At 35.2% G+C, this 26,563-nt stretch overlaps 1 protein-coding gene across 2 annotated transcripts in view; it reads right to left on the reverse strand.

Annotated features, from left to right (window-relative positions):
• The window catches only part of map1ab (microtubule-associated protein 1Ab), a 61,563-nt gene that overhangs the window by 27,614 nt on the left and 7,386 nt on the right, over nucleotides 1-26,563 (reverse strand). The window contains exon 3 of one of the 2 annotated variants that reach the window (XM_028448943.1): nucleotides 15,439-15,562. The exons of the other annotated variant lie outside the window; for it this stretch is intronic. Within the exon in view, the coding sequence (XP_028304744.1) occupies nucleotides 15,439-15,562 (124 nt within the window). The remainder of the gene's footprint in view (nucleotides 1-15,438; nucleotides 15,563-26,563) is intronic. 2 annotated transcript variants of the gene reach the window in all.

Raw genomic sequence — 26,563 nt, forward strand, 5'->3', positions numbered from 1 at the left:
TCCACAGTTTTGGGTTAAGTTATAATTGTTTTATAGAATTTTCATGGCATTTACAAATACAAAGTCAATTATCTAAACTCCATTACGATTACGACAGCAACAGATTTTCAAAATTACATTTATGATTATGCCATAATTGTAATTAATTATCAATTACGTGACTACAATTATAATTGACCCCAACCCTGACCAGGATACATACATTTTATATTTTGGATTTAACATGTTTTTTTTTGTAATATTATATTTACTGTTTTATCTTTTATTATTATAAATAATAATAATAATAATAATAATAATAATAATAATAATAATAATAATAATAATAATGCATTGAATTTGATATAGCGCTTTATCATAGACACTTAAAGTGCTTTACAGAATTAAGGCATTATTCTTTCACGCCACACTTAGTGGTGGTAAGCTACTATTGTAGCCACAGCTGCCCTGGGGCAGACTGACGGAAGCGCCATAGTGCACCATCGGCCCCTCCCACCACCACCACAAATCACACACTACATTCATACTAGGCAATGTGGGTGAAGTGCCTTGCCCAAGGACGCACCAACAATGACTTAGGCTAAAATGGGATTCGAACCCCCAACCCTTGGGATGACCCACTCTACCACTGAGCCACAGTCACCCCAAAATGTAATGAATGACTTCACTTCTTTTAAAACATACAAGTAAAATAAGTGATTTAGAAATATACTCTAAAAAGTACAAAGTACCCATAAAAACAACTCAGTTACAGTAATGTGAGTACTTGTAATCTATTACTTTCACCTCTGCATGTTTGTGTGTCGATATTGTTGTAAATAAGCTCAGGTTTCAACCAAACTCCTCCTTTTCATGCTTTCCTTGAAGGGCCTCTGAGCTCCTTTAGCAGCGCTCTGTCATTCAGCCTTTGTTGTTGCACTGCCATGGTAACGCCTCTGGCTCATACACCCACTGCTGCCTTTAGATCACCTCCATTCACTTTATCCATACTCCTCCAGCATCAACAAGCTGATGAATATGCATTTACAGTTTACCTTTTCATCATTCTCTGAATTGATTTGTGTTAAAATCACACTTTCTAGAAAAACTCTGCTCAGCCTTTGAGGCACCAACAGCTAAAAAAAAAAACTCATTTAAGTCACCTTTGAGCATGTAAATTCAGAGAGTTCAACAATTAATAATTTGTGGTAAAGTGAATGAGAGTTATGAGTAAAAGAAGTTACAAAGGGAGAGTAATGGAAATGTAATCAGACCTAATGATAGAAGAAGAAGTGGCTGCAGGGTATTGGCAAAGTGCCATTGTCTCCATGGATTGGCCAACTATGACATCACTGCTACTAAAGTTCACACACACACACACACACACACAGAGAGTGAGAGAAATAATTTTACCAGATACACTCAAATCAACAACAAAAACACAAAATAAGAAAAAAAAATACACAAGATCATTACAAAATACAAAAAAATGACAGAGAAACACACACAGAGAGAGAATAATTTAAATAATACCAACAACACACAAAAAATGCCAACAAAAACACAAAATACGAGACAAATATACTGAATAACAGACAAACAACAAAAAATACACAAAATCACACCAAAAACACACAGAATAATGATAGAAATGATCTTGATTAGAACATGAACTGAAAATACAAAGATCAGTCTTGGTCTCACATCAGGAGATAGTGACAGGAATTGATAAAAAACTATAGAAATAAATCTATTAAATACTGTTTCATTCACTAATTTACAAAATTAGATTATTTAAAATGTGCGTTATCACTCATTCATTCCATCTTTATGATTTATAGTTGTTTTTTTCCACAGAATTCTGAGTAAAATGTGGTCGTTGGACCTGAGGGGGTACTTGCATTCAACAGTTAGAATAAGGGGGTACTGGAGCCCAAAAAGATTGAGAAACACTGATCTACAGTAGGACTATGATTTAGTACAGTCTGTAATCAGAGAAGAATCATGAGCATCAATGTTCTCTAAAGATAAAGGAAAACTAGCCACTGAAGACAAACATTAGCGGTTGTAATGAAAATGTACTTATAATATGTGGAAAACCAGTGTTTCATCAATTTACCAAATGGTTATATGTGTGTGTTCATAGCTTAAGATGTCAAGTTTTTCAAAAAATTCTGTGTAAGAAAAAATATGTGTACATATCTTATTACAACTAACATATGGGACATTCTCTGCGCTATGACTATAAATGAAGCACTATTCCACACAGCGGTGGACTGGCCATCTGGCATACAGGGCATTGTCCTGGTGGGCCGTCAACCCTAAGTGGTCCGGTCCTGTTTTTTTTGTTTTTTTTGACGAGCGAGTGGAGGCAGACATGGTAACAGATGGTCAAAAATGGTCCAAAAGTGGCCAAAACCATCCAAGAAAAGAGTATAAAATAAAGAGGAACCAGGTGGTATGGAATGGCAAAGAGTAGCTTAAATGGGCAAAATGTGGCAAACGATTGTGTAAAAGGGCAAAAAGAAAACAAGTGGTATTTATTGGGCAAAAGTTAGCTTATTTGGATGAAAAGTGGCCAAAAAAAATGAGAGAAAAGACAAAATTTAGATAAAAAACTTGCAAAAATAGGAAAAAAGGGATATTTATTGGCAAAAGGAAGCTAAAGTTAAAAAAAAAGTGAACTTTTTGAAAAAGGGCAAAAATGAGACAAAGGAAATTGGTAAAAGTAGGTTAAAAAGTGTCTTCTTTTAAACTTTTCTGGGGGAATAATAATTAAAATGAAGACATAAAGAGCCACATGTTAAGCATTACTGACTTAATAACGGCTTCTACAAAATAATGCCAGGACTGAATTTTAGTCCCAGTCCAGCCCAGATTCCACGTCTAATTCCTAATTTAAAAAAAATGGTTTATTTCCTTTGCTCCATAAAAAAAACACATGCTCCATCTAAAAACAGACAAAGGAAGGACATTCCTCTGTCTATGTCAGCACTGACACTCAGCGAGGAGATGACAGGTGAAAACGTCTCGTTTATCATGGTGACGGATACAAAAGGAGATCTTTGGGTCCCACGTGCTGTCAGGATAATGTATTTATGAACAATAATCTTTTATAACCTCATAAGAACGTGTGTGTGAGGAGAGGGATCGTGTTTTCTTCCGTTAGGACTTTAAGCGATGCTTAAGAGAGAATAAATGATATTTGAAAGGTGGGAGGGAACAATGTCAGCAGTACAAGTCTTTAAGTAGTTTTTCGTTAGACGTCCATTTGTTTGGCGCGTTTCTTCTGCATGAGTTCAATTCACGGCTGATAACTTGGTAATAACCCTTTTAAACACAAAACAGCTTATATTTGGACACATTATGGAATAGAGAATAAATCAAAAGCTTGTTCAGTTGAAGATGTATAGCAACTTGTCAAACTTCATAAATAAACAGTGATTTTAAAAATCCCCATTGTCAAATTCAAATAAAATCACATCTGCAATTTATTTTTATTTGTAAAACAGTAAAATAAGATGTGTTTCCAAGCGTTCTCATACAGACTATCATTATTCCTCCCAGCAGGAGGAACCCATGGTTGGATGTGCTATGTAACAGTCACACAGTCGTATTGCTGAACCTCAGTCTTTAACGTGAATTAAATTATAACGTTGCAGTATGTATTTTCACTATCCCCTAAAACAAACAGCCTACAAAAGTTATTATTTCTCATTAGAGAAGGTGAAGTGAAGGACAGGTTGCCATGGACACTAAACCCTCATTAGCAGACGTCTCCTTTCCCATTTGCATTTCCTGATTGCAGGCCACGCTTAAATCCACAATGTTCAGCAACATCAAGGTCATTGGAGGTTAAGTAACTAAATGTCTTACATACAGTCAACTTTGTGTGTGTGTGTGTGTGTGTGTGTGTGTGTGTGTGTGTGTGTGTGTGTGTTCTCAAATGATTGCCTGCTTCTTTGTAGAAAGAGAAACTGTCAAACTTTGCATTTGAAAGGTCAAGTTTAGGTCATTATACATGGAGATCTTTTACATTCTTACACTATTTAAAGTTTAAAGTCTTAACTTGCCATAGGATTTGACAATGGTCAAGAATTTCCAAAGTTGGTCCAAGGTTCAATATATGAATCCAGCCCTAAACTGTCAATGCGTATTCAAATCTATCTAGAAAAAGTATTTAACAAATGTAAATTATTGTGGAACAAATTGTCTTTTTAAGTTATTTTCCAAAAAAGTTGATTTCTAAAGGAGGTAATATTTTCACCAGCGTTGTTTGTTTGTCTGTCAGTAGGATTACGTCAAGAACTTAACGGACTTTGGCAAAATTTAAATTAATTGTTGACCTTAGGCCATGGAAAATTATATTATGTTTTTGGGGAATGGTCGATATCTGGAACAGTTTCAAAAATCCTTAAGTCTCATCATTGGGGAAATTTCAAAAATTAATATCTCTGATCGAGTTATGTTGGGTTGATTTCTCAATTACCACGTTGAGTTTTATCTAATCCAGATTTTATTACAATTAGTCGAAAAAAATGGGCGTGCCCAAACTTTTGGACCTACTGTATCATTATTAATGGACATTTTTTTGTAGCCTTTAAAGTGTGAATGATCATGATACCATCATTGATCATTAATCCAGATAACTGCCAACATCTGGCAAAGAGGAGATTTGGAAGTCTGCTCTCTTTGAGTGTTCTTGTTTCAAGTGGAAAACTGTCCTGGAATTAAAATCTAATTTGTACAATTTTGTCACAATACTGTTAATATCTGTAAAGCTATGTTGGGTTTTTTAAACCTAAATAAAGGCAAAAGTCTTAGGCTTAGGTTCTAGATTTCTGTTTTTTCATCCAAACTTCTAAATCACACAGCAGTGACTATTGATTTTACAAAATAAAACTAGGGATATGGAGTGTGTAGCTGTAGACCAGACAAGGGCAACTGGTGACCCAGGGGCCACATGTGGCCCTCAGTCTAATTTGTTGTGGCCCCCAAAGCAAATCCTCCAAAATTGTAATTCAAGAAGTTGGAAAGATAATGAAGCCCAACGTAATACACAAAATAACTCCCAAAAACACACAAACTAGCAACAAAATGCACAAAGTACACAAAAATTAAAAAAACATACAAAATGACAACAAAGACAGTCACAAAAACCACTTAAACAAACAAAAATGATGACAAAAAACACACAAAACAACAACACATTACAGAATAGCTCCAAAGACACAAACTGTTAAAAATATATACAGAAAGTGACCCCAAAAACTCACAAATCAACAACAAAACAGCAGAAAATGACAGAAAAAAACATAAAACAAAATTACATCGACACAAAAAATAATAAAAACACACATAATGACTCCAAAAACACAGAAAAACAACAAAACCACAAAGACAAAAAAAGACAACCCCCCCCCCCTGTATTAATGCATTATTCTAATGCTGGCATAAATGTTGATAATGTGGCCCTGGGATCAGATACAGTCACATTCTTGTGGCCCCTGCTGTGATAGAGTTGCCCATCACTGCTGTAGACAAACGTTCAGACTGTTTAACTTCTTAAGCCTCATGTAGTCTGGCTCTGTCAGAAGGACTAGCGACATGTCAGCAGATCACAGTGGAAAGAGTTTGGGGTCCACAGGATGAAAGCCTTGGGGAACCACTCCTGATGGAGAGATCAATGTTTAATGCTGCATCAAAAAGAAAACGACAGGAGAAACCGAGGAATCTCTCTCTCTCTCTCTGACCTTTATCTTTCATTCAGTGTTCAGTCTGACTTGGAACAAGATGAGTTTTTAGAAGAAAGAAAAAAAATCTAATTTTCTCTACAATGATATTTTTTTGTGTTGTCAGCCACGCTTTTCAAACCAGAGCTTTCTTGAATTTGAGAAAACATAATGTTGCCAATACGATTTCAGTACAATTCCTTTTCTATTTCTACTGCATCGTACTTCAGGTACAGACAGACAAAAATGAAGGAAAGACTTGGTGTGTGTGACCCCTCTCTATTGTAAGTGAAAAATGTCTGGAGTCGACTGGTGACTGCATTAATATGAGCCTGTGAGTACAGAATAATAACTGTGGACGTATGTTCTGAACAGAGAGGAAGTGACTAAGTGGTTTCTGCACGATTTCTTTTAGGGATCATGATTGTGCTTTCAAAGAAAAGTGTTTGTCACATTAGTCTGGAGTCTTTTTATATAAATAAAATACATTGGCTTTATGGTAGAGGTTCCGGTCTCCAGTCCTCGAGGTCCAGATTCCTGAGACTTTTAGATGTTCCTGCTCCAACACACCTCGTTGAAACCAATGTGTTGTCATCAAGCTCTGCAGACGCAATGATAACAGGCCATTCATCTGATTCAGGTGAGTTGCAGCAGGGACACATTTAAAAGTCTCAGGAATCTGGACCTCGAGGACTGGAGTCCAGCACTGCTGCTTTAGGATTTCAGCAGCAGAGCAAAAAAAGGAGGTGTAGAATAATTCCAGGATCACTCACTGTTTCATTTGGCCACGCCCCTCCATTCTAACAGTTATCTACTCTACAGCTCAGCTCTCCTTCTGTCATATTCCACCTCTTTTATTGACTCTACACAACATGTTTAGTAGGAAAGAAATGTGGATGCTTTCAGAAGCATTGATGCGGATTCATCACAAGTTAATAATTTGGAACAAAAATCTGCCTTTGAGGCAAAACTTCACAAGAATGATTGTTCAAGGTTTACCGTAATACAACGTCAGCTCTGAAAAACATTAAATTCTAAAGGTCTGAGCAAAAACTATATTAATATTTAGAGAAATTCTTGTTTTCAGCATATCAAGTCAATACATTGTAATCTATAACCTGATAACAAATATTTGCAGGTTAAAGATTCCAAATGCTATAAAGCAGTGTTTCTCAAATGGGGGTACGTGTACCCCTTGGGGCATGCAATGGCATCACAGAGGGTACTTGAGTGAGAGAAAGTGGAAAATTAACAAATGAAAGCATTACAAATATGGGGTTTTAGTTCAAAATCATAATCAGACTATTGATGATGGACATGATCCTGATTAGAACATGAACTGATAATACAAGAGTCAGTCTTAGTCCCACACCAGGCAGGAAATGACCAAAAATGATAAAAACTATAGAAATAAATCTATTCATGAGGCACTAAATACTGTTTCATTTACTTATTTACAGTGAGATTCTTTACCACTTGTTCATTCCATCTTTATGCTCTATAGGTGTTTTATTTACAGTATTCTGGGGCAAAATGTTGTCGTCGGACATAAAAGGGGGTACTTGGATTCAGAAAACAGTTTGAAAACCATTGCTATGAAGAAGCAAAGACAGAGAATATTAAAACTAATAAAAACTATAAATACATCACACACTATTTCTATCCTACAGGCTATGCACAGACTCACATTTAGTAGTTTTTAAACCCAAATTCCCAACGTTATTTCAAGCTTAAGCTTTATATAAGAGGGTTAACAATCCAAAGTTTAGATTAAGTCTCTCACAGTAAAACAGGAAATGGGTTCATTGAAGCAGTAGCTTCAAATATTTACAGTAAGTACATCAATTCATAATTGCTAAAAGATTTTCTGTTTGTTTTAATTAGTCAAACATATATTCAACAGTTACGTAAAGAAGCAGATTGAATGTGTGTGTGTGTGTGTTAGCCAGCATCATTAATCTCTGCTTAGCCACGTGCTCACTGTTTGTGTTCTACTGTTTAAGCTAAACAGTACACAATGGTTCTGTGACAGGAAGACAATGAGTCCAAACAGCGTTGTTTAAACAAAGGGTCTTTTTCTGTGGAAAACAACCCACTAGCATGAAAACAATGGAAATACTGTTGCAGAGGTTACGTTGTTTTAGCTAGCTAACTCAGATGTTAGCATACCCTGGTACCCGTAGCTACAGTTCTGCTTTATAGCCAATTATAACGTCAAATATAAGCAGGAGTGAGACATATCACACAATATAGAAATATGCAGAACTTAATTTATCACATTCCTTTAATTCTTGAAATTTCACTTACAGGTGCTTTAATTTTTTAAAAGACTGCCAATCCCAAAAAACATAAATAGGTTATGAGATTCTGGTTTTTACACAAAAATATAAAATATTGTGGTCTAAATTATTTGTTTCTGTGACAGAATGTCAAAGAAAAAATCAAGGGTCAACTACATTTTTCAGTTACAATTATGTTTTCAATTATCAATGTTCAATTACAACTCAGTTATGATTACAGTGATTAACATTTTTTAAATTAATTTACAATTATTTTTCATCTTCGGAAAGTTAATTACAATTACGTTCTCAATCACTAAAGTTCACTTACAATTCATCACAATTACTGAGCCTAAAATAAATAACCTAATAAATTAGCTTTCTGTTAGCATCTCTTGTGATTAGTGATGTAAAGATTAATCGTAAGGCAGTTAAAAATCAATTCACAGGTATCACGGTTCACATCGATGCTCTGAAAATTGAATCACAGTACTTTTTTAAACAGCAGAGGGCGCTATATATTTAGCCTTCTCATCCAAAAGTGTTTGCGGCGGGCGGAATCTGCAACTACTTTCTTTCTGGCCACCTTCTACTCTTAAACATGTTGATAAATGATTCCTTACCCCTCTAGCACCGAAAGAATATCTGTGATATTACGTGAATATCTGTAAAAGTCACGTTTTTCTATTAGCTCTTTCTGCTAGCATAGCATCTCTTCTTCACTGCTAGAATAACTACATGCCTACTGACCACTGGGTTACCAGCGCCCTCTGCTGGTCCAAACAAATATCTGACCTAAATACAGCGCAGACTTTTTTTTTTTTTTTTTTTAAAAAGTCCAATTGTTAAGGCACAAAATACATTTTCAGTTGCACTTTTAAAAAGAAAAGGAACTATTATGTAGTTTTGCATTGTTTACTATAGAACCAGAATTTAAATTAACAGGCTTCTTCTTCATTTGTATTATTCCTTTATTTATTTCATTCAAGATTCATTTTTAGTTAAATTGCATTGTTTTGAATAGTTTATCAAGGGATTCTTTTGACAATGAAAAATAAAAGGAAAATAGTACAGTGTTTATTTTTTTTTTTTCCCCAAAAAAATAAAGGAATATTTTTCAGTCATCATTTGTCTACAGTCCCATTTTGTAAAATAAATTGTGAGAGAATCGTATCGTGAACCCAGTACCCAATTATAATTACGATATAAATGTAATTAATTATACATAATTACAAATATAATTGACCCCAACCCTGATCAAAATAGACCATTTTCATGCAGAAAGCTTTGGTTCTTAAAGCCAAAACTTTAAAAAGCACCAAAAAAATGACATCATTCTCTGGTTGTCGCAGTCGTAACAAAGGAACACAGGCCCAGCCTTTCTGAACATATATTCCTGCTAAAGCTGATTCTCTTATCTGGGCTGAGCAGGTGGGATTCACAGTGTGTCGGCATTATAGAAACTCGCATTAGACTCAAAACCAGCTTTGTAAAAACTGTGCTGGGCTGCTCGGAACTTACTTAGCAGATAATGGTAAAAGTCTGGTCTATTAACTTTCTGAGATTCAATTGGTCTATCAGGACATCTAAATGAGATTCTGCAATTTGTAGAAGGTTTTGGTAATTATGGTGACAGCCTAATTGGCAGATCATGTTGAATAATGAGTAAACAGCAGGTCTTTTAACAACTCCTCATACCAAGAGAATCGCTCAAAGTCCAAGACTCAAGAAATGCCGTCTTAAGCTGATTTCAGGCAACAGTCTTTGACTGTATTTACATAATGTAGTTGATAACCATGTAACCTCTACCACGTCACAAAAGGCTGTTGATATGAACAGAGTCTAATAAAGTGTGTCTAAGTCTAATCTAAGTAGTCCTGTTAAATTCCTGAGGACAACAGGTTTCTTTTTGTGGTCAACAGTTAAACCATTTGAATGAATAGAGATGTAGTGGTGTGTATATATTCTGTGATCCATCTTTGCAGATGCTTCCCTCTGAGCAGAAGTCTATTTCTGACAATAAATCCCTTAATTTAGTGAAATTAACTCCTTTCCCGCAGCTAAGAGTGATTCATGATCGGAAAACACACAAGTGAGACTTTTTTGGTAGAATTATACGTGTGAAGTCATCTGAAGATTACTTGAATTGGATATTAATTGGAAAGAGGATCAGCCAATAGGATAAGGTCACCTGATAGCACTGACCCGCCAAAAATGCTATAAATAACTTTGCAGCTTTACCTAAACTATAAAAACATGTTGTCTTGATTTACGATAACATTGTTGGGATTAAAACAAATGACAAACATCTTGATTCAGTCAGCGAGTCACGACTTGAACAATCAGCGCGTTCAACATTCATATCAGAATGAGTCACGATGCTGTGTTTCCAATTAGCACTAATAGGATTGATTTAGTGCCACTTGTCATTCAATTCATGTTCTAAAGAGAACGCTGAAACAAAGAGGAACACACCGCTGCATCAGGAACAATTAGCAGGTGGTGGAAAACCAACCGGATGCATCACATTGTCACGACTATCAACAATCGCAAATTCATGATAATAATGACAAATTTATTTGCATAGTGCATCTGATACGTATCCAACGTGCTTTACATGATTAAAAAGTGCAATAAAAAATGTTAAAAAGAGTTTAAAAATATGAACAAGAGAAGACGTCTTTAGCACAGGTGCCTTCTTTAAGTTTTAGTATGACCTATCAAGCCAAATGAAGATATAAATACCAGTGGTCACCAACACGGTGGCCGTGGGCACCAGGTAGCCCGCATTAACCAGAAGAGGGGCCCTCAGGCGTGTTCTTACAGGAACACTAGTAACCAATGAGCCCCGTATAAAATCTGATTTCATTGCCAGGTTTCAAGATCAAAAAGGACAGATGTAATACAGTTACATACTGTTGCATTTGACAAGTTTTTGTATTAAATTAACATCTTTAAATGTTTATTTTCACTGAAACATCGGGGAAAATGTAAGTGTTACAGATAGAATTTTATTAAGAAGCTGCAGATTGTTATGATATGTATTTTAATATTAAATGCAAAGTGGATTTTTGTTAAATATTACAAAATTGTTAAATTATACAAATGCTACATTTTTTATGATTAGTAGGAATATAGGAACAACAACTTCCCATTTAATTTAACGAAAATTAAACAATTTCTTGAATTTGAAAAAAAAGCTGAAACATTTCCTATCTTTTTAAGTTAATTTTAGTTTAGCTAGTTTTCATTATTAGCTTACACTTTAATTAAAGTGAAACTAGATTATTCAGAACGTTTGAAGTAGCTCGCAGTTTCAGAAAGGTTTGTGACCCCTGCACTACACAATGTATGTATACCGTACAATGTATATACATGTATATAAAGGTGTATAAAATGTACAATGATCATGTTTGTCCTGCACCCTCCTGTGCATCATATCATATTTTTACAAGTGTTGCACTGAGCTGAGTTGTTATTTATACTAAAGTGAAGCCACACTTTAGACCGCCACTCACTGTTCATGCTTCAATTTGACGTTCAACATCTGGTTCTGTCTGAAGCAGAACCCTTGGCACTCCATCAACCTAAATAAGAACGCGTTGTGCTGTGTGGAGATTATATAATTGTCAAGGTCGTGCAGCTACAACTCCATCATGGGTGAAGCCTCTCTCATTAGGATGAAAACATTCCTTCTAAAGCTGAAGCGATCAATCAAAACAACAGGGCATTGATCGGCAGTGATTGTTTGCAATTACAGCACAAATGGGTAAAGACCAAGTAGCAAAAAGCCACCCAACCATAGCAGTTTGACGTTAGTTTGGTTTTTATTCATTGGCTCTTATTCTAAAACGAAAACTTTAGCAACCACTTTAGTACAACAGCACATTTATGAATTCAAGCAGAACTAGGAAAGACCTGTAATTGCAAGGCGATTACGTATTTGGCAATTGAAAATTGCCAAATAGAAATGTTCATGTGAAAGACGTCTTATTGTGTGTATTTTGTTGTTGAGTAATGTTCCTTTATGTTGTTCTTTTTACTAATTAAATTGCAAGTAATAATGCAGGAAAAACAGAAGACTGAACTTGACCTTAAATATGACCTTGAGTGAAGGTCAAGGTCACATCACACATTGCAATTAAATGTTGTTCAATGGTACCAGTTTGAGCATTGTATCTTAATTTGTGGCCAAGTTATAAGGAAAAAAGGTTTTTTTTTTTTTTGGTGATGTCATGAACTTTGACCCCTACCAATCTTTTTACTGGTAGGTCGTACAGCTTTGGTCCAATTATATAAAATACTCTTCAGCTTTTCATAAACGTAAGCATCAAACTTATAAAAATTTGTAGAGATGTAGAAAACTTTGGTTTTTGACACTTGACACAACCTTGACCTTGACCTAGAACTTTTGGCTTCAATAAAGGTCAAATGCACATCGTTGACATTGTCCCTATGAGATGACATACGTGTCATTCGTGCTGCATTAATAGCGTAGGAGGAGTTCTAGGATAAAGTCGTTGCGGAAGAAAAATAATAAGAACTTGGCAACTTTTCAATTGCCAAATACATTAAAAGTCAACCTAGGGCCAGTAGCTTAGCAAAAAAGATAAAGATTCACACATCCAACCCCAAACCCTTGAGCACCTCTTTTTTTTTTTACTTTTAATTTGACGTAAAGTATACATTTTGTAAACAAACCAGCAGAAGATCATTTCAATGCATGATTGTCTTTCCATTAGGGAGCCTGCTAATTAGCAATTAGCAATTAGCATGACTCTGCAAAGATCGCTGAGTTGGAAAAAGCAAAAGGTTTGATTTGGCTAAAATATATAAATATGGCCCAAAATACAGCATCACATTACATGCATTATAGCATGGAGTGAAAGACTAATCCCTTCATTCTGTATGAAGCGCAATATAAAATTGATGCATTATTATTATTATTATTATTATTAAAGGGAAACAATCCAACTTTTTAAATTTTTCCTTTCAAAAGAAAAATGTATATTTTAAAAAGGTGAGACATCGAACAGGAGTAGACAACCCAGCTTATACAAATCAAATATGTCACCCTAACATGCAACCTTTAAAAGCTGCAGACAGCTTTCTTTTTTTTCTCCCCAACTGGGTTATATAAACAGATATAAATCATCTCATCTCTCAAACCAGCTTTATCTGGACTGGAGTCACAGACGCTGAAACCAAACCCAACTGTTCACCAGTCCATCACAGGCTCAACTATAAAGATAAACACATGCAATAACACTTTGTTGACCCCAAATCTACAGTTTGGTGGACAATTTAGAGACTTTGAGAAAGATTTTGGACCATGTCAACTGATACAAATCCATGTGAGTTTAAACGCTCAATCTTCTATTTTAGAGGCGTCATCATCGCTAACCTTTGCAACACTGACCGACCCAAGCAGGTTGAAAACAAGATCAGTTTGCCTTGGTTTAGCTAATGTATCATAGCACATTCATTTCTGAAATCTAAAATGCCAGTTCGTGTTTACAGAAATGAGAAACTGAAATGCAGCATTCATTTAGATAAATTAGAAGTGCATAGGTTCTAAGTCCCAACTGACAGAGATGGAAGATATTAATGATCATTTATTATCTGCCTATATTTGCCATAAAACGTCATCTCGTTGACCTCGGTGTCAGTTTTTACACCGAAATTGAAAAACCGATGTTGTTTGAGACAACAACTATAAACAACAAATATGTCAATTTTTCCAAAACTGAAGTTGAATTAGTTTTCTGACTTTGCAAAATTTACATTTTATGTGAAATACATATTGTGAGGCAAAAAGTATGCTTAACATGTTAATTCCATGGAGAGAAATATCATGTTAGCTAAAAGTAGGACAGGGGGAGGGGTCTATGTATGTATCATTATCGGCTAATATCGGAGATCAGAAATTAAGTGATGAACAAAATCGGCATATCAGATACTGACGAAATACTCATATCGAACATCCCTAATATATAAAATAATGGTATCATAATGTCTTTCTAAACGTTCACATGTTTTATAGTGAAAAAAATATGAAAATCACTATATTGCACAACCCAACACAGCATAACGTGGATGGCTGTTCATCATAGGAATGGGATCCACACAAGGTTCCTGCTGCTTAACAGAAGGTTTTCCTTGCCGCCATGATGAATTCATGTTGGGTGTGGGATACATATGTATGTGTATATACGTATATATGCATATGTGTGTATCCATAAAATGAAGAGTCCGTCCTTAAGACTGCTCTACTGTAAAGTGTCTTGAGATACCATTGGTTATGATTTGGCGCTATACAAATAAAAGATTGATTGATTGAGATTGAGATTTTTCGCACACAGAAAACTGTGTCATTATTTTATTTATTTACATGCAGTCACTCAAAGACAATCTCAAAGAGCAGAACTAATCCTGCATAAAATAATAAATACTGTATAGAGACAGTCAAAGCAAATTTGCTGAGTCAGCGTTTTAGCTATTGATGATTTCTCATTAACAATGGATAACAGTGACTCATGAGAGGGAACAAACATATCTTTTTAAATGGTATTCAACATTACGCACGCACACACACACACACACACACACACACACACAGGGAGGCGTGTTCACTGCAGTAGCAATGGCAACATCCTTGGCATGAATGAATCACCAAAACCAGCACTGTTTTAAAGTAGTGACACACCCACATACAGACACACACACACACACACACACACACACACGCACACACACACACACACACACACACACACACACACACACACTAATCTCTTTCCTTTTAAGTGCACTAATGTCAACAATGTCAACCTTTACAGAGGTAATTCTCCTGGCAGGTGATGGAGGGTGACCTAATCCTCTTTATTAGCATCCATGGCAATGATGACACCACCACTCACATACTAATGAGTTTGTCTCTCAGTCCTCCATATTTTCCAGGGGCAATGGGTTCACCGGTGGAAAACTATGAGGTAATGTTTAGATTTCTCCAACAAAGTAAATAAAGGGAATTCAAAGCTTTGCAAACACGTCCTCTGAACGCTTTTAAATTGCACTAACCGGTAAAAGATCAATCAATCACACATATTAATCGGTTATTTTTATGATTGGTGCAGTTAAATAGGTTTGAGCTGTTCATCACCTGCAGTAATCCTGGATTAAAGAAGGTTGATAGTTTAATCTGTTCACACTGTTTTCATCCTGATTCTCTCTCACAAACACTGCGCACAGAACTAAGTTCCCGCTCCTGGATGATGATGATGATGATGATGATGATGATGATGATGATGATGATGGTGATGATGATGATGGTGATGATGATGATGCATGCACAGCTTCATGGTGGAATTACGCAACACCAAAAATAATATAGACAACGCCAATAAAACCAAACAAACCTAAATGACACACAGAGGTTTGACACTGACCGTATCTACCGTTGATGGACAGCCGAGTCACACACTGGGAGCCCGTGCGTGTGCGTGTGCGTGAGGCGGAGGACGCAGCAGATCTGGCACCGTTGGAGAGGATGCGGCAACATCCGTCTGTACTCTGCAGAACAGCCCAGCAGAGCTGAGTGTGCGAACCGAGCAGGGAGGGGCACACACACATACACACATGCACGCACACACACTCATGCACACGCGCACACGCACACACAAACTGCGCCAACAGTAACTCATTCAGTGCTGCTGGGCTGTAGATAGTCCCAGTTTAATGTAAAATACAAATATAATCTAACTTACAATAAGTTCATGTCTGAAAGACACTCATCTTATAATGCAACAATGTAAATATTTAGTATCATCAAACTGGTAAACACCAAGTCCACATGCACTGTAAAATTAAAATATTATTTAATCACTTTTTAACTATCACTATTTTACCATTACCATTACAGTTGACGTAACGTCTTAATGACAATATATTTCTCTATCTATCTATCTATATCTAGTATATCTATCTATCTATCTATACATCTATACATCTATCTATCTATATCTATCTATCTATACATCTATCTATCTATATCTATCTATCTATCTATCTATACATCTATCTATACATCTATACATCTATCTATCTATCTATCTATCTATCTATCTATCTATCTATCTATCTATCTATCTATCTATCTATCTATATCTGGTATATCTATCTATCTATCTATATATCTATCTATACATCTATCTATCTATATCTGGTATATCTATCTATCTATATATCTATCTATACATCTATCTATCTATATCTATCTAGATCTGGTCTATCTATCTATCTATCTATATCTATCTATATCTGGTCTATCTATCTATCTATCTATCTATACATCTATCTATCTATCTATCTATCTATCTATATCTGGTCTATCTATCTATCTATACATCTATCTATCTATCTATCTATCTATCTATCTATCTATCTATCTATCTGTAGTATATCTATCTATCTATATCTAGTATATCTATCTATACATCTATCTGTCTATCTATCTGTAGTATATCTATCTATATCAGGTATATCTATCTATATGTAGTGTATCTATCTATCTATCCATCTATCTATATCTAGTATATCTATCTATATGTAGTATACCTATCTATCTATATCTAGTATATCTATCTATCTATATGTAGTATATCTATCTATTTATCTATCTATATCTAGTATATCTATCTATCTATCTATATGTAGTATATCTATCTATCTATATCTAGTATATCTATCTATCTATATGTAGTATATCTATCTATTTATCTATCTATATCTAGTATATCTATCTATCTATCTATATGTAGTATATCTATCTATCTATCTATATGTAGTATATCTATCTATCTATCTATCTATATGTAGTATATCTATATCTATCTATCTATCATCTATCTATCTATCTATATGTAGTATATCTATCTATCTATCTATACATCTATCTATCTATCTATCTATACATCTATCTATCTATATCTATCTATCTATCTATATGTAGTATATCTATATCTATATATCTATCATCTATCTATAGACTGCAAACTCATCATCATTTAAAATTTAAAAAATAATTTATAGTTACAATTAATTGATGATTTTTATTTATTTATTGACAACTCTCATAGTTTTTAATATTTCTGTTTGTTTGTTCAATTTGTTAGTTTGTTTGTTTATTGTCAATTTGATTTCTTTTTACACAAAGATGAACATACAGTATGTGGATGTATGTATGCATGCAACAATAAATTATTAATCTGGATTAAGAATAATCAATATCTTACTGAAATATATTAACGGTTTATCTGAGCTGATTGTTTCATTGGACAAACAAAAAATAAATACATTTAAGTGAGGAAATGTTATTTATGACTCTACGATAAAGAGAAGGAATTTGTGGTTTGGAACAATTTTCTCACTAAATAATCGATATTAAATTATTGTTCAAATGACCACAGGTTGATGTCTTCATTGATAAATTAAATTAAATAGCCTTAACAGTATTTTTTGAGTTGGTTGATATATTTTATGGCTTAATTAGGAACAAATTGTAGTATAAACCAATATGAAATTGTGAATGATACAGTTTATAAACTAAATAATTAAATGATATGAATATCATAACACCAAGCTCAAATAACACACAAAATTACTCCGAATACACACAAAATAAAAAAGAGACAATAAAAACACACAAAAATAACAAAGAATGATACAAAATGACAGCAAAAATACAAAAAAATTACTCCAAAAACACACAAGATACAAAATACATAAAATGAGAAGAAAAAAAAAACAACTAAAATAAAATGTGAAATAAACACAAAAATTGAGAGTTACACAAAACCACCAAAGGCAAAAAATTAAAACATGCAAACTCTGCTTTTTTTTTTAATCCGATTTGTCATTATTCTTAATGATGACATGAATGTTGAGAATGTGGCCCTCAGATCAGACAATTTTGTGGCCCCTGCTGTGATAAAAGTTGCCCATGAACAGCATCATTAACTTAGTGTTGGTATTTATGATCATTCATAAAGCAGAAGAAACATAACAGAGCATGTTTTTTTTCAAATGCACAAACACATGCTGAATAATGTGTGTGTGTATCATGTCTATGGTTCGTCTCATCATAGAGTCTGACTTTGTTTCTAATTTGGGGACTTTTTCTTTCCCCTTTATCTCCATCATCATTTTATGGGTATTTAAAGTAGTGGCGTGTAACAGTCTGAATGTAAAGAGTGTGACCTGACTGCAGCGATGTTGAGCCTTAGGATCACTATCACAGCTGTGCATAATTCAGCAGCTGCTTCAATAATATATGACGTAATGAACCTCTGCAAAGATTTCTCTGGTTTTCTCACACGTAGAAACGCAGACACTCACAACAAGTGAGCGAGCGCTCAGTGAGATGAAGTCAAGCTGCTCTGCATCTCAGAATCCCAGATACCAGTGCAACGCTCACCTACAGTATGAAGTTAGATGCTACAATAGCAAAGCAGCAAAGCAAAAGCCAGCTGCAAAAAAACATAAACATAAATGATGCATTGAGTTGTGTATCAGCCTCTTGTTACTGCAGTGATTGTTGCAAGAATTTCATTCAAATTCCTTTGCAGAGAATTATAAAATAAAACCAAAACTCCATGCACCCCCACCCCCCACCCCCCACCCCCCACCCACCACCACAGCCACGCAGTTCTGAGACACTGTACACACCAGCTAGCTACACCAACAACAGCTCCCTCCACCAGTGCACGGTACCCAAATACTTCAAGGACTCTATTATTATTCTGGTGCCAAAGAGCAATAAAATATTGTGTCTCAATGAACCAATCACCCTCACATCTGTCCTCATGAAATCATTTGAACGCATCGTTCTCTCTCACCTGAAAAAAAAAACTCACCACGCCCCCTAATGGACAGGTCACATACAGGGCCAATAGGTCTGTTGAGGATGCAGTCAACCTGGCTCTTCACAGGATACTCCACCATCTGGAGTCCTCTCACACCAACGCCCATGTTCTGTTTATTGGTTTTAGCTCCGCCTTCAACACTGTCAGTCCAGTCAACCTCTGTAATAAACTCATGGACATGGACATCTCCTTACACCTCTGGATTAGGAGCTTCCTCTCTGAAAGGACACAAAAGGTTTGGATGAGTGGCCTCTTATCCCAACCCCTGACCATCAGCACCGGTGACCCTCAGGGGTGTGTCCTATCGCCCTGGTTGTTCTCCCTCTGCATAAACATGCTCACATTTTCACACAACTCAATATCCATCCTTAAATACGCAGACAACACAACAATAATTGGACTCATCACTGACAATAATGAAAACCATTATGGTGCCCCCCTGCGATGGACTGGCGCACTGTCCAGGGTGTACCCCCCGCCCAGCGCCCAATGAGAGCCGGTGATTGGCACCGGCAGATCCCCACGACTGTGATAAACGGGAATTAGCGGGTTTGAAGATGGATGGATGAATGGATTATCGTGCCCAGATCACCCAAGCAGTCACATGGTGTCACAACAATAATATTCAGTTCAACACATTAAAAACTATGGAACTCATAATTGACTTCTCTCGTTCACCCACACCTATAATTATTCTTTCCATCAACTCCATAGGTAGCCATAGCCATCACGGACTTCTTCAAATTCCTGGGTACACACATCAATAACACATTCAAATAGAAACAGTATGCAGATAATATCTACAAAAAAGCCAATAAAAGACAGTTTTTCAGCTCAAAACGTTCAAAGTCAGACACAACATCCTCCTTCAGTTTTACACAGCCATAACGGAGAGTTTCCTCACGTCATCAATAATAGTCTGGTACAGAAACTTGGACAGTCATTCACGCACAAAACTCCAACATATAATCAACAAATCATCCATAATCACTGGCCACACGTTCCCATCCATAAAGACTTTGTATCACAGACACGTCACACAGCGAGCATTGAAAATAACCTCAGACCACACACACCCTGCTCACCACCTTTTCACACTCATGCCCTGTGGGAGGAGCTACAGGTCTTTGTCAGCCAACTCAGCCACATTTAAGAAGAGTTTTCTCCCCACCGCCATACGGACACTCAACAAATACTTAAAGTAACTTATATCTGTAATCTTGCATTGTTTAACTGTCTGATTCTGATTCATAGGCAACTGGCGGCCCTCAGTCTCATTTTTTGCGGCCCCCAAAGCAAATCCCCAAAAATTGTAATTCAAGACGTTGGAAAGAATATGAAGCCCAACATACTACTCAAAATAACTCCCAAAACACACAAATCAGCAGCAAAATGCACAAAGTACAGAAAAACACACAAAAATTTACAAAAAATGGCTCATAAAACATAAAACAATAACAAAGACAGACACAACAACCACTTAAACAAACACAATGATGACAAAAACACACAAAACAACAACACATTAAAGAATAGCTCCAAAGACACACAAACTGTTTAAAAAACATAACACAAAATGACAGGAAAATACAGAAAACAACAACAAAAATACAGACAGTGACCCCAAAAATCGACAACAGAAAATGCATAAAATGAGAGAAAAATACCCCAAATTACAACATCGACAGAAAATAACAAAAACACACAAAATTATTAAAAACCGACTAAACTTCAACACCAAAACCATTTTCCCCCTGTATCAATGTTCTGATTGGTCATTATTCTAAATGCTGACACGAATGTTGATCATGTGACCCTCTGATCAGATATAATCACATTTTTGCGACCCCAGCTGTGATAGAGTTGCCCATCCCTGATATAGATGAATTCTGCTTACACTGAAACATAAATGTAGAGGAGGAAAGGTCAGGGTCAGATTTTTTTAATTTAATTTATTTTTTTGCATTAACTATTCTAATTCAAAGGGAGCGGCCCCTGCTGGTGCCTGGAACATCTCCAAGAGATTAGAAGTGAACGAGGAAGTCAACGTTGCATTTTAAATACCATCGGATTTGCATTAACACAGTTATAGACTCATCAGGCACCAGTGGGAGCAGTTTAAACTTGTCCTAAATCTGATGAACAAAGATCAGTGGACGATGTCCTCCAGTCATTCTAAAAGTAGCTCATCTTCAACCTGAGCAGACACTGGTTTCACTGGGTCCACAGGTGACTCCTCATTGAGGACTACTAATGGCTGCCAACAAGAGGACAGAACAAACACATTAAAAAACATCAACTCAGACACTGGAGGAGAAGAAATGTATGTAGATAACACCTCCCTCTACATGATAGAATAGGTACTGCAGACAGACCAATTCCCAAGATATTATAGATGAAAAAAGCCTTTACTGTCATAGCATACAACAATGTTCATAAATGTAGCTTTTTTTTTGAATGAAATAAACAAAATCAGCCAAAAATGTAACTGTAACTGTACACTTTATTAAACTGGAAAACATGTTTTTTTAAATTACTAACTATCTTAAACGGTTTCTGAGAAAAACTGTCCCCTTTAACTCGTACGGACGGACGGAGCTCAAACCTATGTCCCTCTTCCACACTTAATAAAGTGATAATAAAGTCCAACTGTTATTTACATCTCAGTGGAGACGATAAATCACATTCTTTTATTTGAAATAATACCATCCTGTTCTTCTCATGATCAAAAGTGAGAAGAAAATAACTGTGCATTTCTAACAAGTCCATTCTCACCAGTAAAAAAATAAAATAAAAATAGGATAAGTAGAAATAAAAAAATTCTAAGTCATAATTATGAGATACTAAGATACTATTGTATCTCGTAAGTATGACGTATCTCATAATTATGACTTAATATCCCATAATTATATATCTTAATTATGACATATCTCATAATTATGATTTAGTATCTCATAAATGACTCTCTATAATATTATTACATAATTATTATTAGCATCTTAGCATTATGAGATAGCAATCCATAATTATGAGATAGTATCTTGTAATTATGACTATTATCTCATAATTATGACTTAGCATCTTAGCATTATGAGATAGTATCTCATAATTATGACTTAAGATGTTTTTATTATTATTATTTACTGGCAGGAATGAGCTTCCATAGATTTCTCTCTCTTGAGAACAATTCTAAGTGAAGCAGCAAAACCGGCCAATGACACGAAAGCAAGTAACAAACCATCATACATCACACACACACGCACACGCACACACACACACACACACACACACACACACACACACACGCACACGCACACGCACACGCACACGCACACACACACACACACACAAACACACACACAGCGTTCATTCATTGACTGCTGCTAGGTTAGCGTACAGTAAAAGAAAAACTATAACCACTGGGCTTCTTATCATTTGGCAGATTCATGGATTACAAGTACTCATGTTACTGTAATTAAGTTGTACTTGTACTTTTTTTTTGAGTACATTTCTAAATCAGTCATTTTACTTGTATTTCAAAACCTTTTAAAAGAAGTAAAGTAATTCTTTACATTTCTACACAACTGTTCCTGAGTAAAGAAGTCGTTTTATTGAATTGAAAACCTCTGCATCACCACAGTCAGCCAATGATGAGCATGTATAAAAAACACTCATTGGACTATTTTTACCCAGTGAAATATTACTCAGATGGACTGGTCGATGGTTCACGGCTCAACTAATCTGGAACACTCAGATGGTCTATCCTTCTATATCTATATCCTGTTTGTCCTTCTGTTCACTAACCCAACCAGTGGAACCAGATGTTCTCCACCTCTGAACCTGGTTTTCTTCTTTCCTATAAAAAAGGGTTGTGTTTCTTCCGACTGTCACTAAATGCTTGTTCATGTGGATCTTGTTGAGTTCTTTCTTTCTTACTATGAACTTCATATTTTGAGGTGACTTTGTTGTAATTTGCGCTATATAAATAAAGTTGAATTGAACTGAAATCAATCAATCAATCAGGTGGCGCTACAGCAAGCCTATAAAGTTTAAACTGTTGAAACTTCCCAACTCAACTATATGTGCCACTTCAGTACATTTAAACCTTTTTCAAGTGATCAATTCCCAAAAAAATAAATAATAAATAATTAAACCAATCTCAAACCTTGTTTGACTGTAACCAGTCACGTAAACATAGACACTTGCAAATTCTTGCTAAAAACATTTTGCAGTCATTGTAGATGATGTTTGAAAAATATCAGAATTTTTAATTAAAAAACTACGAACAACTGGTTTCAAACATCTGTTTTTCACTAATGGCACCAGTAAATCATTGTAAAAACAAATTGTCAACATCTGCATGCTGTCTAGATGCAGTTTGTGTATTTCTTATTTTTTGACTTAATGAATTAATTTTTTGACAGCCGTTTAAAATCTACCTTTAAACGCTAACAGCTGCTGTCTGTTTTTGCTTTAAATTGCCTGAACCGACCATTGCTGCACATCGGCCATAACTAAAATATGCAACGTGTAAGTATCTACTGTATTTCTAATGATGTGTTGTATAGTTTGTGAGCAGCTCATATGTTGGATGCAGTTATTTTACAGTCAGACTGGCAGCTGAAATGAGCAGCAGAAACACAGGGAAATGAGCCGTGGGCCTCCCAGCCGTAAGTTGTGCTGCTGCGGAGCCTCAATCGATCCCTCCAGAGCAATCTAACAAAGCTGCACACTGATGAAAGTGTCTCATTCTCAGCATTCAATATAGAGCAGTGACACAAAGGAAACACGTTTTACAGGCAGGACGTGATTGGCCATGGGAATAGAACCATAACGTCAAAGCTAAGAAGCCTTTCTAGTGTTTTATGTCTATGGGGTGCCGAATGTAGAAAGCTCAGTTTCCTCATATTTAGCTCAGTTTCCTTTCATTTGAGACAAATTCATGTGAAACACCATGTTCTATATCATTGTTAAAAATGTGTAAATGTTAAATCTAAATGTAAATGTTAAATCTACCACTCACTAAGCCACAGCCGGATAGATTTAGATTTAGATTTAACTTCGACATTTAGATTTAACATTTACATTGAGATTTTACATTTAGATTGACATTTAGATTTAGATTTAACTTCGACATTTAGATTTAACATTTACGTTGAGATTTTACATTTAGATTGACATTTAGATTTAGATTTAACTTCAACATTTAGATTTAACATTTACGTTGAGATTTTACATTTAGATTTAACATTTACGTTGAGATTTTACATTTAGATTTAACTATGACATTTAGATGTAATCATTGCATTTAGATTTAACATTTACATTAAGTTTTGACATTTTGATTTCACTTTGACATTTAGATTTAACATTTATATTTAGATTTAACATTTATATTTAGATTTAACATTTATATTTAGATTTAACGTTTAAATTTAACATTTACATTTAGCATTTAGATTTAACATTTACATTTAACATTTACATTTACATTTACATTTAACATTTAACATTTACATTTACATTTACATTTAACATTCACATTGAACATTTAACATTTAACATTTACATTTAAATTAAGATTTGACATTTAGATTTAACTTTGACATTTTGATTTAACATTAAGATTTGACATTTAGATTTAACATTTAGATTTAACTTTGACATTTAGATTTCAGATTAAGATTTTACATTCAAATTTCACTTTGACATTTAGATTTGACATTTAGATTTGACATTTAGATTTGACATTTAGATTTGACATTTAGATTTGACATTCAAATTTCACTTTGACATTTAGATTTACATTTATTTTTCATCTGTACACATTTTGAACAATGATATATAACAGAAAGCTGAGAAAACTGAGCTAAATGTTTAAAATATGTTGGCTATGAAAAACCCCATATTGTTCTGACTCATCATGAGTGTGTTTTATTTTTGCACTCAAGTACATTACACTTTAGATGTTGTCAAACCTTTTGTTAAAGCTGATTTCCTCCAGCACAACCTAAATGCTCAGGATTAATTAAAGTTCAAACCATATCTGATGATTTTCACTATACTGGACCCGATCCACATTTAAATTAGATTTATTTATCTTTAAATCTCCAACATTAGGAGCCATGTAGAGACACTTCAGTTAGTTTGCAGCGAATAGACGTCAGAATCCTCCAAACTTTCAGAAAAGTGAATCCGACACTAATGGTGGTAATGTTTGACCCTAATTTAGTTCAAAGATAATCAGTCAACACCCCAGAATGGAGCCGTGGGATAAAGTAGAAACTAAAGCCTTCCTCGGTTTCAGATTAGCTTATCACAAAACTTAAGGAGGAGTTTAAAGAATAAAAATGTACAATAAGATGAGACAAGCAGACATTCATTAGTTTAGATTGAGACAAACCTGAGATTCCAGGAACTTTGACCATTCACTGAACTTTTTCGTTTAGTTTTATAGAAATTGTTTCAAGCTTGTGTTAATACTTAAGAACAGATTAGGATTTAGAAAAAGATGGAATTGTCTTTTTTCAAAGGGAAGAAATTAAGGACAAATAATGGGAAGTTTAAGACCTTCCCAATAAATAATAGGACCAGACTTTCTGCCATACATATGAGAATATATTTTTTAATATTTGTTTTGAAATAAAGGAAACTAAAATACTTTTCTAAACTACAAGTAAAATATAGCTTCTAGAATTACTTCTCATAAAGCTACAAGAGCTTTTGACAATGTAGAAGATTTAGTCACAATATTTTCATATTAACTTTTCACATTTTACACTTGCTGGTCCCTTGTAAGCATTTTATGATGTCATCGCCATGGAAACGACTAAGCTCCGTTCCCCAGGTGTCAGAACAAATGAACTCCATCACTGAGTGTGAATCTTTAATCGTGTCCCAAAGCGCAAAACCAAGCCATGGAGAAGATGGCCCTGTGTGTGTGTGTGTGTGTGTGTGTGTGTGTGTGTGTGTGTGTGTGTGTGTGTGTGTGTGTGTGTGTGTGTGTGTGTGTGTGTGTGTGTGTGTGTGTGTGTGTGTGTGTACTTACTACCACATCCCCCTTCTCTGCACCTTTGGGACGTCAAACCAAATTTCCATGAACCAACACACACTGCATTGTGGGACATGTAGTCCATTGTGTCAGCGCTGATCTATGTAATTAGTGAGGATGTATCATCACTATTCTTATCCTAGTCTTTTATTTTGTTTTTTTAGTTTTTCGTCCGTGTGTTAACTCCTCCTACACCGTTTGTTTGATTTTGACAATTAAGCTATCAAAACGTTCAGAAAATTCCCAGCATTTATGTTTGTACTTTTATCATTTGTAACTTTTAAACTCTTTAAGTTATGAGTGCGTTTTTGGTTCCCATCCATTTCCATTGGAAATGTCAGCTTTTTAACTTTAAAGCCCTTCATCTCAAACCATTCAACTTTAAACATGTTCAGCTACTACCTCCAACACATTTCAACCATTTTTAACTTTGTTGCTAATAGTCAGCTATTGCTAGGTTCAAACTGAGTTTCTGAGAAACGTCTCAATGTCCCGCCCTAAACAGCCTCACTTCCTCCCACTGCCTCCCAATCTACCAGAAGCCACGCCTCTACTTTTCTGCACGCATATCGCAAAACATAACAAGGTCGCATTGGGTCA

This window comes from Gouania willdenowi, chromosome 6, assembly GCF_900634775.1.
Source record: "Gouania willdenowi chromosome 6, fGouWil2.1, whole genome shotgun sequence".
NCBI lineage: Eukaryota > Metazoa > Chordata > Actinopteri > Blenniiformes > Gobiesocidae > Gouania > Gouania willdenowi.